At 36.9% G+C, this 17,707-nt stretch overlaps 1 protein-coding gene across 1 annotated transcript in view; it reads left to right on the top strand.

Annotated features, from left to right (window-relative positions):
• Positions 1-3,133, top strand: part of LOC145690334 (heat shock 70 kDa protein cognate 4-like) — a 66,871-nt gene extending 63,738 nt beyond the window's left edge. The window contains exon 4 of the mRNA XM_081765124.1: positions 1,322-3,133. Within this exon, the coding sequence (XP_081621250.1) occupies positions 1,322-2,635 (1,314 nt within the window). The 3' untranslated portion in view covers positions 2,636-3,133. The remainder of the gene's footprint in view (positions 1-1,321) is intronic.
• Positions 3,134-17,707: the final 14,574 nt, after the last annotated feature.

Below are 17,707 nucleotides of genomic sequence, written 5' to 3'. Positions count from 1 at the left end.
ATCAGAGAAAATATCAGCCCCGGGAAGGGTCTTCGCTTTCTTTAAGCTATTCCGATACCTGTCCTGAATCATAACATTGTCTATCTGATATCTTCCGCCGTCTATTGGTGATTTCCATGTATATCTTCTTTTTTTGTGCTGATTGAACCAAGTGTTCCCAATTACTAGTGAATTCTGTCTACAGAAATTCACCAGTCCCTCTCCCCTTTCATTTCTTTCGCCTAAACCATATTTGCCTACGATACTACCTTCCTGTTTTTCTCCCACAACTGCATTGAAATCTGCCATTAGAATTATGCATGCACCTATAGGTGAATTCTCCCTATCTATAATTTCTTCTATTTTCTCATAATTTTCCTCTACTTCTTCATTTGCATGCGAAGTCGTCAGTACATATGTCTGTATCACCAGTAGATCCTTCGTTTTCCCTTTAAGTCTTAACATCATAACTCTATCATCAATAAATTCTACTTTCACTACCTTCTCCTTTAAGCGCTTTCCAAGAATTGTTCCTACGCCATTATGACCGCCCTTTTCATTACCTGAGTAAAACATTCTATATCCTTCGCTGTTCAATACCCCATTACCTCCCCATCTAACTTCACAAACGCCTACTAAATCTAAATTATTTTGTTTTATTTCTTCTTTAAGATTTTCTAATTTTCCTCCCTGTAACATAGTACGTACGTTCCATGTCCCTATCTTAAACCTTTTGCTCTTCCTTGTCTTTCTTTCTCTGTCTGTCTTCCCCCATTATTACTTTCTCGTCCAATAGTCCTTCCCAAGCCATCCCCCTCCCGGAGATCCGAATGGGGGCATATTTTACCTCCGGAACTACATTTTGACCTGCGAAAGACCATTGTTTATACGTTCTCTTTTTGCTGCCAGCAAAATAGGGAAAATAGAGTGGTGGTTTCCCGTTGCCTTCCACCCCGCAGTATCCCAGCCGTTAAAGTCACTCTGACTACGCCTGGGACTAATGTCCAAGTTGCCGTACCAATCACTATGATTTTCGCCAACTTGGCTACTGGAGAACTGCTGCCTTCTCCCAGAACACTCTTTGTCTGGCTACTCCATTTAGACCAATTCGGCAGGGGTGGCCCTTCTGGTAGTGAACTACCACCGACACAGCTCTAAATTTCACTGTAGCACACAATCCTCCCCACCCGACACTTAAGTGTCTTCGTAAAGGTGGTGTTTATCGGGGAGGTTTTAAATACTACTAGCAGTAAAATCGTTAAATAGTTAGCAAATTTTAAATTTTCTTATCGTATACGTACTATTTATTAAATATTTTATTTCATATTCTCGTTTGTTGCAGTTAACTTGTGAGACTACTATTCTGGTTTTCGACTTTGGAGGAGGAACGTTTGATGTTTCTATTCTCAACATTAACGATGGTGAATTTCGTGTCATATCAACGGCTGGAGATACTCATCTTGGTGGTGAAGATATGGATAACAGAATGGTGATGCATTTCGTTGATTATATAAAGAAGAAGTACAATAAAGATATAAGCCAAAATCCTCGTGCATTGCGTCGTCTCCGCACTGCATGTGAAAAAGCAAAACGATTACTTTCTACTACCACCGTAGCCTTGGTTGAAGTTGAGTCATTATTTGATGGAATTGATTTCTCTTCATCTATCACTCGTGCTCGTTTTGAAGATCTGAACTTCGATCTATTTCAGAGGACTCTTAAAATTGTTGAAAGAGCTCTACAAGATGCCAAATTAAACAAATCTCAAGTTGATGAAGTTGTTCTTGTTGGTGGATCCACGCGTATCCCGAAAGTTCAATCTATGCTCCAAGAATTATTTGATGGAAAAAGGCTCAATAAATCTATCAACCCTGACGAAGCAGTTGCATACGGGGCAGCTCTACGAGCAGCAACGCTCAGTGGAGATCAGTCAGACGAGATCAAGGATCTAGTACTTCTTGATGTGACTCCGCTATCGTTAGGTATTGAAACTAAAGGCGGCATTATGAGTACGATTGTGGAAAGAAATACAACAATTCCCGTACATAAGTCTGGAAATATATATGCGACATCATCCGATTATCAAACATCTGTGCCAATCAGAATATATGAAGGTGAACGACCACTGGTAAAGGATAATAATTTGTTGGGCAAATTTAGTCTGACTGACATCCCACCAGCTCCAAGAGGTCAACAAAAACTTGATGTTACTTTTGACATTGATGCTAATGGGATTTTGAATGTAAGTGCTGTAGTAAAATCAACTGGCCAACAGAAGGCAATTACCATCGTTAATGAAAAAGGACGTCTTTCCACAGAAGAAATCGAGAAGCTGGTTGATGAGGCTGAAAGATTTAGAATTGATGATAGGAGAACGAAAGAAACTATTGAAGCTAGAAATAATTTAGAATATTATTGTTTGGACAATAAAAGGGATATTGGAAATGAATCTGATCCTGATTCCCGAAAATTACGAGTGCTGAAAAAATGTAACGAAGTTCTTCGTTGGTTAGAGTTCAATCGCGATGCACCAAAGGAAGTTTATGAAGAAAAATTAAAAGAACTACAGCAAATCAACAGTTCGGATTCAAGAAGGGAAAGTAGAAATTCTTTCCGAAATCGTCGTACTTACAGACATGTTTATGACGTTGATTAGTGGTCTCGTTTGAAATTTTATCATGTTAAAAATGTAATTTTCAATCTTAAATGCTAATATGAATCTTATGTAAAGGAAGTAACAGTTTAATATTCAATAGATGTATATTCAAGTGAGTTGAACAGGTAGTGGAAATTGTAATTTTTGTAAATCTATTATTGTGGCTTTCAGTTACTTCTTTTATTGTATCCGGTTTTAATTAACGATTTCGTATTATGAAAGTTAAAGTAACAAACTTTAATCTTATAGTAAACACTTTCCTGTTAAGTGTTATAATTACGGTATGCGCAATCCTCTTAAAAGTGATGAAATGACTGAAAAATCTCATAACAAAAGTTGGGATATTTATTCACTGATTTATATTATATACTGAAAATACTTGGTTTTATAATTAGTATTTACTGTATTGGAGGGAACTGTAGTACACAATTTAAAATAATTTTAATATTCCCTTTATGTACCGTTGTAAAGAATAATAAAACCATTTTGCAAAGTAAAGTTGAAAATTCATGTACTTACTTGTTGCCTCTTACAAGTTCCTATTACAGTAGGTATGACTCTGAGCGATGTCTCCTATTACAGTAGGTTAAGGTCAATGTTTTGAAGGTGTGCCATATTAGTTTAGAAATCTTAAATGCCCTGGTAGTCTATCCGGCAGATACCATATCCTTAAAGAAAAAGAAAAGAAAGGTAAAGATTACTTAGTTTAGAATTCGATACTTATAAGCCACGTAAGTCTTAAGATTTGAGTAGTACAATTGAAGATTGGGGATTCTGTAAAAATACAAGACATAAAAGTTCTGTTTTTAGTATATTTTTGACTAGTTGATTAATATTAAAAACTCGAGGCACGCCTTCAGTTCCTCCTGTTTTCCACTAGAGTGGAGACAGCGTCCTCTTTGTGTAGTGGTCTCTCTCTCTTCTTCCCTTCTGGCCTTTCCTTAGTATCGGTCGGAAATTAGTAACAGAACCTTTCGATCAAAGAGACGCAAGGTATGAGGAAATAAAAAATAAGAGAACGTGAAAATCAGAAGTCTAAAATATGAAAAAATCTGTTTTCTAAAAAATTAATTACACGTATATAACGTACGATTAACAGTTAGCATTGTTAATATATTCTGCCTGTTAGCCAGTTCTAAGACTAGAGATTCCCCTCCCCTTTGATCAGGATCTGGAAATGTTTCTTTCAGGTTTCTCGACTTTCAGCTTCCTCTTGAAACTCCCAATATTTTTCTCTATTCTTTGATTCTTCAAATACCGATAAATTGTGTTTTTCATATTTCTCTCTTTCCTTTAATCTTTCCCTTAATGACGTAATGTAGAAGACAATTTTTTCACAAGATGTGTCTAATTCAGTTTGCCTTCCTACGAAGATGCTGGTTAACAGCTTCTTTCCCGTTTGTTTCAAACCTTATTTGAACCATATAATCCCATGCTTCTGTATACAGCACTTGACCAGCTCCTTCCGTAGTCTAATGTTAAATGTACTAGTCAGGACAGGAGTGATATTTTCTTGTTGAATGCTTTTGCTACGACAATTCTTTATCTGGCCTCAGTAGTGTTAATATATGTACTATATCGTAATGAATACAGTAGATGCAATACAGTAGAATAGAACAAAGAGATGGAAGCCTGGAAATGTTCCCAGTGTCATCATCTGAGGGCCTACCGCAGGGAAAGGCCTCAATGCTCAGGATGCTTCGTGCAATGCTGTAAAAAAAATCGTCTTTTACGTGAACCAATACCTCCTTCCGAGCAGATGAAAACAAATCCAAACCAATGTTTTATCTTTGTTTCATCGTGCTTTGATCGTTTGTGGAGAGTTCTACTGTCTACTGAGTACACGTTTGTTGAATGTTCTGGGGTTTTCTTTCGGTAGATAAGATAGTACGGGTAGATAAGATTTCGTTTGAAACTTTGATGCAACTTCTGTTTTTAATATTAAAACTGTGCATTTTGAATATATTCTAATGACAACGAAGTAGTATACGGACCATATCTCACGAGAATTGGAGAACAGTGCAAAATTCTCACGAGAATCGGTGTAATTTCCCCTCATTTCTTATGGAAATTGGTGCAAATTTCCTTGATTTTTTACGAGAATTAATGTATAGTGCAAAATTCTCACGAAAACTGGTACAAATTTCCTTCATTGTCACAAGAATTGGTCAACAGTGCAAATTTCTCACGAAAATGGGTGTAAATTTCCTCTGATATGTTCTATCACATATTTTGATACAATTTATGATGCTTTCATACAATTTATGCTGATTACTTACCGTTTTCCCCCAAACCTTTGAGAAACTTGTTTCTTCCTTCCTTATTCTTCCCTCAAGTGGTGAACAATAACTGAAGGAACTTCAGAAGATGTCCACAGAGGTCTTTTTTTGTTAATCTTAAACACAGTTGGTCTTGGTATTCAAAAAACTAATTCTAAGGAAGAAGACACATATAATGAGAGAATGGTAAGTCATAAGATGAGGTAACCACAGGGGAAAGGGCACAGGAGGGGGGGAAATACAGTAGGGATATAGGAAAATCAGAACAAAATTTTCCCCAGGGGTCCCGGAAATAGGGGGGTGGGAGACAAAGAACCTTAGAATTCGTTGTAGAGAAGCATTATGTAATTGTCACATAATTTTCATCATTGTGTCATTAATACAATACAAGATAATGACACTTGAAACTGATAGATAGGTTTTGGTGAATACTCTAACTGTTGGAAGTCAGAAAAGAGTATTTTGAACATGTCACATAACTTAGTTACATGTATTTAGAAACAACATAGTTGTATAGAAATGCACTATTGTTTAAAAGGACAGAGAATGATAGCTAACTGGTGGGAGGCTGAGGAAATGTAAGACGGCATGTAAAGAAAAGGAAAGACATGCAGTTGTTAGTATTTTGGGTGGTCCAGGTGGTCGGGGTGAAATGTGAACTTCTTTTAATTGGGGTTGTGACTTGTTACACCTAGAAGCAGAGAAAGAGTGACCCTTTTTACCTGAGTTTCAATGGAATAAAGCATGAATGAAATCTTTACGTAAGGCAACTTTCCCTTTTTGCTTTTGGAAGAAGACTTGAAAGAAGATTTCTTTAAGGTATTTTTTGCATAAATTAGTTTAATTTTTAAAAACTAGATTAATGAATTAATTATTTATAAATATTAATGAGGTGGTAATGAAAGGGGTAAGAAAGAATGATTTTTTCGTGTTTTTCGTATATTTTAGAGGTATATTGGGGTATATGTAATATAGAGTAGTACATATTGCATATAAATGTATCAGATATTGTGGGAGGAAACGGACACAACTCTAAGAAACGTATTTTATGTATTGATATGGTACATTTATTAGCTGATATGGGATTTTAGCATAGAATATTATCTTTTGGATACTGTATGGGTCTAATGGTGTACGAAGCTTAGATGAATGACAAATTACATGTATATATGAATATATGATTAGTTTGTAAGTGGGCACATGTATGTATGTATATTGGTTCTGATATGTGGACAGGAATATATGTATCATATTGTAGACATATTATCTTTCGTTTTCATGTAAGTGTTTTAAGCATTTGTTGTTGCGTTGCATAGCTTTAGGCGCTATGGTAGTATGGATAGCTCATACCTTTTGGTTTGTATTGTAGGGTTATATATTGTGACTTTTTATGCATGTAGCCTTATTTTAACGTAATGGAGAGCTGTATATCTTGTTTTGGTGATATGCTAGGTGAATGCAAACGCCTGAAGTGTTTGTATTGTAGACTTATATATTGTGACTCCTTATGTATATAAGTGTTTTAGATTACCTTGAATAGCATGTTAGGATATATATTGTGACTTTTACGTACGTAGGTGTTTGTTAGACATGTCCTAGTGGTATTTGAAGCACAAAGGATATCACTGTAGTATAAGCCATTTACTTATAGGTATCTTGTAACTAGAGTATTCTAATGAAAATATTGGTACCTTTACTTACTTCTAAGATGCTTGTTCACCTTGTAGAAGACATTATGGCGTGAACATAGTTTCCAACTTAGGAATAATTTATTGTAGGAACATAAAATATTATAAATAGGTATAAATAACCTTATATGAAGCATAGGTATTCTTCCTTTATCTTATATAGAATACACATACTTCGTAATATATCAATATTTGTTTGGATATAGGCATAGGAATAAACATATTATCGTAAATTGTAACGCTTTATTGTATTTATATAGTTTACAATATTCTATTTCCAATATTGGCATATATATTTCTGTATTTAAATAAGATATTTACTAAGAATATTCTTAGTAACTTATTCCCATATTTACATTATATATACGTAGAAGTACCAACTGATAGGTCTTGTGAAAAACTTATGGACATATTTGATGATATTATGACTATGTTACGACATCATGGTACCTTTAGACAGTCTACTATTTACATATTTACTTCTATATACAGAATACGAATCATTTAACACACATAATACTTTGATAACCATATGGCAATGTCCTATAGTCAGTAATACTGTTATGATTTAATCGTCGTCTTTTATTTTGAACTTTTTGATGCGTTTTAGTTTCAGACTTGGATACGATTACAAACCCTGGCTTACGAACAATTCTTCCTGGATTGTGTAACTGTTTTTTGTCAGCTTTATCCCGAACTAGTTGATAAAAATGTTCAAAGTTAATTTCTTGTCGTATACGATGATTTAAAGTTATTCCTCTAATTTTAAATACATAATCTACTTTCCCTGTTTGAACTTCTTTCATTCTATAGGCATAATTTTTTGGCCCTAAGCCTATAAATGCATCAATTTCCCAGCCATCAGTAACTTCATTAGTGTCATATAATACTCGGCACCTGGAAATGCATGTTTTTTTTTAATTGGAATTATATTTTAGTGTACATTTGCGTACACAGTAATTAGAAAGTGACAACATGGTCAAGGTTGTGTGAATAGGGAAACAAACTTTCTCATCGAAGACAACAACAGCCAGGTGACCTTCACATAAGCTTCTCGGCCCGTTACTTTTTCCAAAACAAACATCTCGTGACGTGATGGACTTTCCTAGAGAAAAATAAGAACAAAAATACTTACTGAAAACAATTTTTGGATTTTTCACCATCATACGTCACGAGATTCAATAATATAAAAAAGCACGGGCAAGAGGCAGAAGGGGAGAAAACTGATCCATCCTTCGTTCCATACAGTTTGGGTCAGAACGTCAAGAAGCAACCATGGAGCTTGGGACTTGCACCTTGTAAGTATCCTTTCTTTACTACAATATCCCTTTCCACTTTTGGAGAGGAGATTCAGCAAAAACTCGGCCATCTGGCATGTAACGAGTCATTTATCATTGTGGGAGTAAGTCTCCTGAGTGGCACGCAACCCACTATGCTATACTTGCAAATTTAAAGATTTTATTTTCTTCTATACATGCAATTTAAAGATTTTATTTTCTGCTGTAGAAATCAATAATAATAAATTGCATTTTTAAATGGGACCACTCATTTTTATTTTAAAGCCCTGATATATCTTGCTTTAGCATTTTTTTTAATATTGTATGGCTCTCCCGGCGAAGATGCAAATGATGAATGACAAATTTTATTCAGACATGTTTTGATGGCAATGAGTTTTCTTTTGCTATAGATTGGCTATATCTGATGCTGTTTTATTTTTTTACTTTTTCTGCAGTTTTTTGACTCTCAAAACCATTTTTTTGTTTTGTGAGCATTTTATTTAATTCATGATGGCTAGGGCCCCTATCTCCCCTACTAGTATTCCTGACATTTTTTCCGCGGCTCCCGGGGAAGACGCAGAATTATTTCTTTCAAAATTTGATAGACTCGCAGCCATTAATGGGTGGAATGAAGCAAAGAAAAAATCAATTTTTGAACATTGCTTAGCGGGCCCTCCTTCTCATTGGTTTCAAACTCATAGCACAGCTCTCGCGACGCTCACTTGGGATAACCTCAAAGATCAGTTTCTGAAGCAGTTTGGGCCACAATTAGCTAGACTCTCTGCCATAGAAATTTATCGAAATAGGTTGCAGCACAAGGACGAACCCATTACCCACTATTTATATGAAAAACGCACCTTGCATACAAAAACTGGCGCTGAATTCGTTTTTAGGGATTTTTGGCTGATGCAATTGCAGGACTTTTGCCCTCTTTCATAGTTGATTTTTCCCATAAAACTTTTGATACTTTTGATGACCTTATATCATTTGCAACTCTTCGTGAAAAAGCTGATTTTTTAGTATCACGACGCAATCAGGGACTCAATCCAACTCCTGCTGTAACTCCTTCATCCAATACTGACGATCTTGCAAGTATTATTAACAAATTAGAGAACCTCCAAATTCAACTCAATACGCTTTCTAATGCTCAAACACCGCCACCCCAAGTTTCGTTCGCTACATATGACCGACCCAGGTCGTATCAGCCTTCCTTTAGTGAACGCTCCGAACGTCACAGTGGTCAGCGAGACCACTCATACGATAGGTCATACCGCGATCACTCTAAAGATAGGTACACCCCTAGCAAAAAACGTGACCCCTCTCGCGAGCGTTACCCAACACCTGATCGGAGACATTCTCGAAGTATTTCCCCCCGGGACCGATCCCGTGACGACGAGCACTATCAGCATCGGTCCTCAGCGCGGGGCCGCTCTGCTGATCGTCACCATCACAGTTTCAATAGGGACAGGTCCCATTCGAGACCTCCCAATGGGAACCATTCTCCCGTTCACGCCTCTTCGGTTCGCAACCTTCCATCATCTTGCAGCCAGCACAACTGTTGCACATCTCATGGATGCACTCCGGTGACTTATAAGTGTGACCATCACTGCGCCCATCATACTTCTCCATGTGATACTACAGCCAAATCCCACTGCCGTGATTCCCGAGGCTCCACTCCTAAAAACAGATCCTATCCCACCCAGCACCCAGTTCTGGCAAATCATATGCAAATACCGCCTTTTCCTTTTCCATACCCATGGTCCTATCCCCAGGTGCTTCCTCCCACAACCCACAACCGCCGTCAAAAGAAATCTCGTTCAAAAAACGCGGCAAGCAAGCGGGCCACGCAGTGATGGCTCCGCATGCTCCTACATCAGTCCACATACCCATATGGTACAAAAGGCAACTGGCCTTTATTTATGGCGATATAGATGGGTTTAAACATCAATTTTGTCTGGACAGCGGGGCAGAATCGTCTCTGATTCCCCTTTCACATCTTCCTCTATCTGCAAAACCATTTGCGTTACGGACCATCGTTCATGGCCTCAGTAACACACCTCTTACACTTACGCAGGCTGTGTCACTTACTGTCAACTTACAAGGCATGAAATTCAAGATTCTCTTTCGGGTAATCCCCTTGCAAAATTTTCCAACCCTGATCGGTAATGAATTTCTCAGAGCACATTTTTGTCAAATTGATTATTTTCATAACGTTTTGACCTTGCATCATTTTGACGAGAACCAAACCACACCAGGGCGTCCAGGGCCGACACAAGTTTCTCTCACTTACCTGATCCTTACTAGCAGCATCGCGAGCGATAAGTACACTTTTGTCACTAAGTCTAGGGTGGCGCTGCCTCCCAAGCAAATAACATTGGTGAGTCTTACTCTACCATTGGCCTCCCCACACCCAGAATACATATTAGACATACCATTGCTACCTCGCCTTAGGGGATGTATCCCTCTGGATGTACTTACTAACAGCTCCAATCCTGCCGTCCTCTTGGTCAACCCGACCAACCGATGGCAAACATTACGTAAAAACACACCAGTTGTTTTAGGGACACCCTATCGCCAGGATGATAAGACACTTCGAATTAACACAGTCCGAAAGCTATATGAACCATCCATTAAGGGTGCTCAACAGTTTGTTAGTGAGAGGTTAACTCAAATCAAACATTTAATTGATCCTCAAAAATTTAACATTAACAGCCAGCTTCCAACTGCTCAACAGGACCGCCTTCGAGACATCCTAACCAAAAACGCCGTTTCTTTTAATTGGAGTCCTACAGACTTTTCGAAAATCCGTACTTTTGAAGCTTCTCTTAATCTCCGAGATAGGCGCCCGTTTGTTTCACCCCAGTTTTCAATTCCGTACCGTCTACGCCCTCAGGTGAAGCAAGAACTCTTGAAACTCATACAGCAAAAAGTTATCGAGCCGTCCGAATCAAGTAATAGGAACAATATTTTAGCGGTTCCCAAACCGCATTCCGAGGTCCCGAGATTGGTATATGACCTGCGTCAGCTCAATGAACACTGTGATACTATTTCAGAACCAATTCAGCCATTAACGGACGTTTTAGAAGCCTTAGCAGATTCCAAGTACTACATATCCATGGACCTCCTCTCGAGCTTCCACCAGCTCCCTTTGGTTAAGAAGGATAGAGAAGCAACGGCATTTTTCGTTAGGGATTTAGATTTACCAGCCACACAGTTTCAGCTGACATCTCTCCCCATGGGGTTCATTAATAGTTCAATTTCCTTGCAGAGGGTGCTCAGAGAAATTTTTAAAGATATACCACCGTCGCGTTTCATAACATACATCGACGATTGCTATATCCACGCCCCAACTTTCGATGAACTGCTTGATACGCTCGAGCATGTACTTCACACGGCGCAGAAACATGGCCTTTTATTTAATCTTAAGAAATCTCATTTTGGCTTAACTGCAGTTAAATGTCTCGCTTTCATTATTTCTGATGGTACAGTCACGCCAGACCCCGAAAAAACTGACGCCATAACTAAATTGCCGCGGCCGACTACTTTGCGTGAACTAAAATCATGGCTGGCCAGTGTTAATTTTTACCGCAACTTTCTCCCTAACATTTCACTCCGCTTAGCACCTTTGTATCAAGCACTGGCTGGCAAACCCAAGAAATTAGTCTGGACATCTGAAATGGAGAACGCCTTCGACGAGATGAAGCGTCTGCTCACTACTCCTCCGGTCTTAACCCTTTTCTCCACCACTAACACTGAGCACGTCTTGATGATTGATGGGTCCAATCAAGGCGTGGGAGCATGTCTCTTGCAGCGTAAACGTGGCTCTGACACTCTCCATCCTGTAATTTACTTATCCAGTAGGCTTCCGAAACGCATTACATCCATGCCCGTGAAATAGAAAAGAAAGAACAGAAAGTAGAAGGGTAAAAGAAGGAGGTAGGAAAAGAAGAAAGAAAAGAAATAGGGTATTTTAATAAGAAACAGATTACTGGATAATTCCGGAAATATAGTAAAAGGTCGGGAAAGTCGTTGAAAGATGAATCATTCTAAATGTTATTAACGACTAATCAATTTTGGAATGCTTCGAAATAGACACATGTTCCCTCATACCACCCAGACCTAGCTCCAGGCACCACGATCGTGGGGTTGCCCAGACCTAGACCTGGAAATGAGAAAAGTGAAATTTAATTCTTTGTACTGTTATTCCAACCGGTAATTGATTACCATCCAGCATCTGGACTCTGTTTTCTAGGATCGACCACACATATGAATTAGCCAAGGGAAAAAAAAAATCAGACTTATAAACTCAATATAAATTTATGTATCGTATCAACGAGAATTTTAACTTCCTGGAAGAAAGATGTCGTATTTAGGCTCATCCTGCTATTTTTGTTTCACTCCTAGAGCCGATTTAAACCATTAGTAGCGGTCCTTCATAACCTAGGTTATTTACCTTAACACATATATTAAAACATGACACATATGTTGCAGATGTTAATATGACAAATGACATCACTAAAATTACTTAAGTTAAATCTATCATGCATTCACTCGCTCACTCACTCAGGACAGTGTATATATGGTTAAAGGAAACCAACTAACTACAAAGATACAAATAATTTATTACATCCATAGTGAAAAGAAAAGACAAACAAATAATTATGAAGAAAATATTAAAAGCACAAGTTCTTGGTTATATATCAATAGAATACAAAGAGTTATATTTTAGTAAATTTTTATATATTCAATCATATTGACAAATGAAAAAGAAAGAAAAAATAATAATTACATGTATTATATCTTAGGCATGCTAAAGCAAAATTATGATTTGCGACATACGCAAAGAAGACACTTATTTCACTTAAAAAAATATGAACAAAGAGGAAAGAAAAAAAAACTTTTAGGTGTATTAGAACTTATATGAGTCTCTACCTCACATTGGGTAATAAGATATTAATGATTTTGAGCGTTCAAATCACAAATCACGCACTACTCATAGTGTCCAAAACATTTCGCTCCATTTAACTTCGTTCGTGTTTATATATATCTCTATATGTATATATATATCTATTGGTTTACAAAACCATTCGTCGTCTATACTTGGTTTATAACTTTTAACAGTTTATATCTGCAATCGCACACTGCGACGCTTTATACCCATCCAGGGATTTCGAAAAATCACTATCGCTAGAGGATGTTTCTCCTCTTAGACGGTCCATTTCCAAACTTATTAATTGAATAGTTTCAAGTTATTTATGCAACACTGGGACACGTTATGAGGCCTTTCCTTAGGATCACTTTCGTATATATTTGTATATAATTCGGATTTTTTAAAACGATCTCCCGCAGATGTACGGAGTATGAAGGTTCAAATTGAGGATAAAAAAAAACTGGTCAAGTCACAGGATACATATGCAGGTGAGAAGGATTCAAGGTACACTTTCCACAATGGTTTTTGGTTGGAAGTTCAGGGATAATATACGTTATGAGGTGAGTTATGTTTAGACCTGCCGTTACTTTTCAATACATGCCATTACATAATTACAGAGGTTATTAATTACATTTATTCAAAAGAAAAGGAAAATTACTTGAGTGGACGGCAGTATTCTTGACAAAATCTACATTCTTATATACGTCGGAAAACTTACTAGTAAGCTATAGCAACCAATACACGTTTAGGGGGACAGACACGAGCGCTCTTACATATATTCATAATACATTTAATATCATACTTTTACTTTAAAATCATATTCGTATACTAAGTACATATACATCTCGACGAATTCATTTCTCTATATATATATTTATATTCAATAAATGCGCACACATTTAAATTAATCACCCCAATAATAATATTTTTACAAGGTTGCAAACATTGTCCAAAACAAATGACTTCCGACATTACATATGAAAAAAGAAAATTGATTTTTTACTTGATACCGCGCATCTATAAATTTTCACTTTTATATAATCAGTTCGTGCTTAAATCATGAAGAAAAAAAAACTTTGGAAGGCAGGCACGTAACACAGAGCATTTCTAAAGATATAACTAGATAACCTGAAATACAATTTCTGGGCCCAGGTTAACTACAAAGTAATCGAAAACCAACACAGAAAAGGAAGTGACCAACGGATTACAAAAAAAAAACTTAAGAGGAACGACGGTGAAAGAACGTAATCGAAGTGTCGTCAAATACTAAGTCTTTGTTCATTTCAGCGATAGGTCAAAATGTGATGGAGGACCCGATCATTATCTACTTTATCCATGAATCGTGTCTTGCAACGTCTCAGCTGGTAATTTCAGATCAGAGTTGTACGTTAAATAAATCGTAAGTAACAAGTTCAAAATCTTGGGGGGGGGAAGGTTGAAAATTTGAAAAAAAAACTTGAAGAAATGAAGACAGAGAGAGAGATAGAGAAGAAGGAAGACGAAGAATAGGGGCGCCAAAGACTTAAGTGAGAAATAACTAACGCTACAAAGATAGAAGTCGAATTTCGCTCTCAACAAAATCCATAGCCAAAATATTCTTAACATGCCAAAAAGGGTTCGGCTTACCAAATAAATAGCCGATAAAACTGTCTGCGAAGATGAGACAAGTCTGTGTCCACAATGGGATTTTCGGAAAGACAAAGGCTTTAGGGAAATCCCACCACTCACCGTATCCGGTCAACACCCTTGCAGACCCCGAAATCCTCCGGAAGGTTAGAGACGGCGTTAATTTAGGATTTCAAAAGGGAGAAAAAAAAATCATCCGACCTCTTGGAAACTAGAAGATTCCAGGATAGTAATGAAATTAGAATAATAGTTAAGATATCCCTAATTAGTGATTTGCCAAAATAAAAAAAATTAAATAAACTGAATTTTGGATCGGTGATTTCTATGGCCAAACCTCACCGATAGCTACCCTGCGCAGACACGCCACAGTCTGGGATGTCGTTAATTTCCCTCATCTAATTAAACTAAGAAAAGAAATGAAAATACTTAAAGGGACTAGGGGTCGACATCCGGGTACGCTAATAAATTTCAATAATTAATTGTTTTGATTCTGTAACCCTATCAGAGCTGTCGCCTCCATGAACATTGTAAGCTAGCCCGAGTAGGTAACGTGAAGGAAAAAAAAATCTCACGGAGCAGGATATTCTATTTTAAAACCGACCAGAAGATATGATTCACTACAGCCCTGTTGTATAACTACTATTGTCTTTTCATAATTTATTATTCAATATGTCTAGTCAACGATTATATGATGCTACCCCTTCTATCAGATGGTTACTATGGTTGATTATTATTATAACACATTAAACTACAAAGTATTACCATAGTCCGACTATATATCGCCCTCCGGTCCGCGTGATATCATGGTGCAGGGGTCAGAACTTGAGATGTTTGTAGCTACACGTATTTATTTAATATCTATATATCAACACACGGCGAAGTACTCACTGGGCTACTATATATTTAACTATATGGGTGTCCTATATTCTATATTCATTTATTACAATATTCATATACTTTATATTCATATTCACATTAATATTCATTTGCCACGACGCTATATTCTACAAACACCCTGTTTCCTCTATCTACGCCCAGCCTATATACACATTTCATCATAACACTTCAAAATCTATAGTCACTACAAACATTTCCCATTCCGATCACCGCACGACAACCTCACTCGAACTCAAGACTCTTTCATCCCACACACAATACTATGTAATACTCGGTAGCTTTATTAAGAAGAAAGAAAAAAAATCCTACGTATGTTCACTGAAAATAGAATTATCTGCGATAATGTTTAATGTTTATAAAATTCTGCAGCAACAATGTACTTCTGCAGCCACGAAGAAAAATGAACATCTAATATAATTCCAAAGCGAAGAACTAGCATCATATCGCCCGACTTCTGTTAAAAAGTTACGTATTGTTTATTTACTTAAATATCTCGATTTCTAGACTATGCAGAATGTTGAAACTTTCAGAATACATTAATTTTGGGTCACTTGACCTAACTGTACATTCATATGGGCTGTGAATTATACCTTCTAGGTTTTATTTCGGAAAGAAAGGTCAATTTCATGGAAACTAAATCACTAAGCACCTCGACGGAAGAATGGCGGTTAGTACTGACTTTTGACACTAGGGCTAGCGACGATATAATCAACCCTTGAACAACGGAATGTGACCTTGTACACGGAATTATTATACTATATTACGTTCACTTAATGACGGAGTAATAAAAATTTATCGCATAGTAAATACTACACTGTCCGTATGTAATTATCTCACACACTCTTTCATCACTTAACTACCACTACCACTGATACTACATTACAAATATACACATACTACTTAAACTACAAGACACATCATGCCAATACATACCAATTATCACTATCATTAATGCATGTTGTACTGATAAATACACACAGAAAACCTTCATATTTTAACATTTTAAATCGGCTCTATGAAAGGAAAGGGGAAGAAAGGAAACAGGGCCAACTGGCCCTGTATTCACTAAATCACATTCTTGAGTGTTTAATTAATGCCCTGAGGGGACATATCGGAGTATTAGCTAACAATAGGACCCCTGCCCTGAAGGGGCAGGAACCCGGAAACAAACTAAATGTTCAACTCATCCCGCTGGAAGCCGTACTCCCAATTTGGGAGTCAAATAGGAGCCCTTACTGTAAATTTACACGTACATTGTGATCACTATTCTAACTACAACAAAATTAAATACCGCCATGTATGCTAAAAAAAAATCACTCGCTACCTACATAAACAAATCTATATATGGACAGGTCTTACGTAACTCGAAAGGAAATAACTTTAAGGATAAAAATATTTTAAGGGGAAAACACTACTCTTCCGAAACTGTCTGTGGATATTTAAGAACCACTAGCAAACTGATGCACTTCGTGGAGCCTGTCTATCACTATCTATATCTGCACCTCCTATTTCAGCTTTTTTTAAAACCAGTTTTACTATGGAATTTAAGAGTTCATGGCTCCTCGAGACTTCCAAAGGTTTTAGAGGTTAAAAAAAACTCCCAAATATTACCTTGTTTGTAGTTTCTCTCACTCCTTTCGACTTTTAAGTTAGACGAACAAAAACCAGTGTCTTCAGTAGCACTTTCCGGCGTGGAATGGAATAATTGCGCCCTAATATCATAGCGTGGGTTTATCAGCCAATCAAAACTAAGCATTTTGGCGGTGGGGCTTTGAAACGAATAAAATTTGGTAAAATCTGGATTAAACTAGATTTTAGAAGGACCTAGGTATCTAAAAGAGAGGTGAAGGGTGGTCCTGAGAATTCTGTCGAATTTTAGATTGGTTATTTGATCTGGAAAGTTCCGTCCAATAGTGGATCTATATTTTCGGATAGCACTGACACCGTAAGAATTGTAATAATCCATTTACATATACATATGCAAGACTTATAACTAATTTAAAATATAAATAAAGATATTGATTCCCAAAACTATAATTCCTAATAAATTTTTTACAGTTTTCCATGTTAATTTGAAATAGAATAATAAACAATATTACGAATTATATGAACAGCCAGAAATTTTTTGTTAAACGTCAGGTACAGTCGGTGCAAAAAATTTCGGGCACCCTCCTATTAAGAACATAATATCATTAGACTGTAATCGCATATTACAGTTCCCCGGCGTCGTTAAAAAAATTTTGTTTGAATAACAAAATTTTGTTGAATAGAATTAACATGTATTAATACTAATAAACTAACTACTCACTCATACTCTCATGCACTCAAATGAGACAGTGTAAGATTCACTTTGGGTATTGAGATAGAAGTTCCCG

Source organism: Thermobia domestica, chromosome 7, assembly GCF_964235325.1.
Source record: "Thermobia domestica chromosome 7, izTheDome1.hap1.1, whole genome shotgun sequence".
Classification (NCBI taxonomy): Eukaryota; Metazoa; Arthropoda; class Insecta; order Zygentoma; family Lepismatidae; genus Thermobia; species Thermobia domestica.
This window is presented reverse-complemented; position numbering and strand designations above follow the sequence as displayed.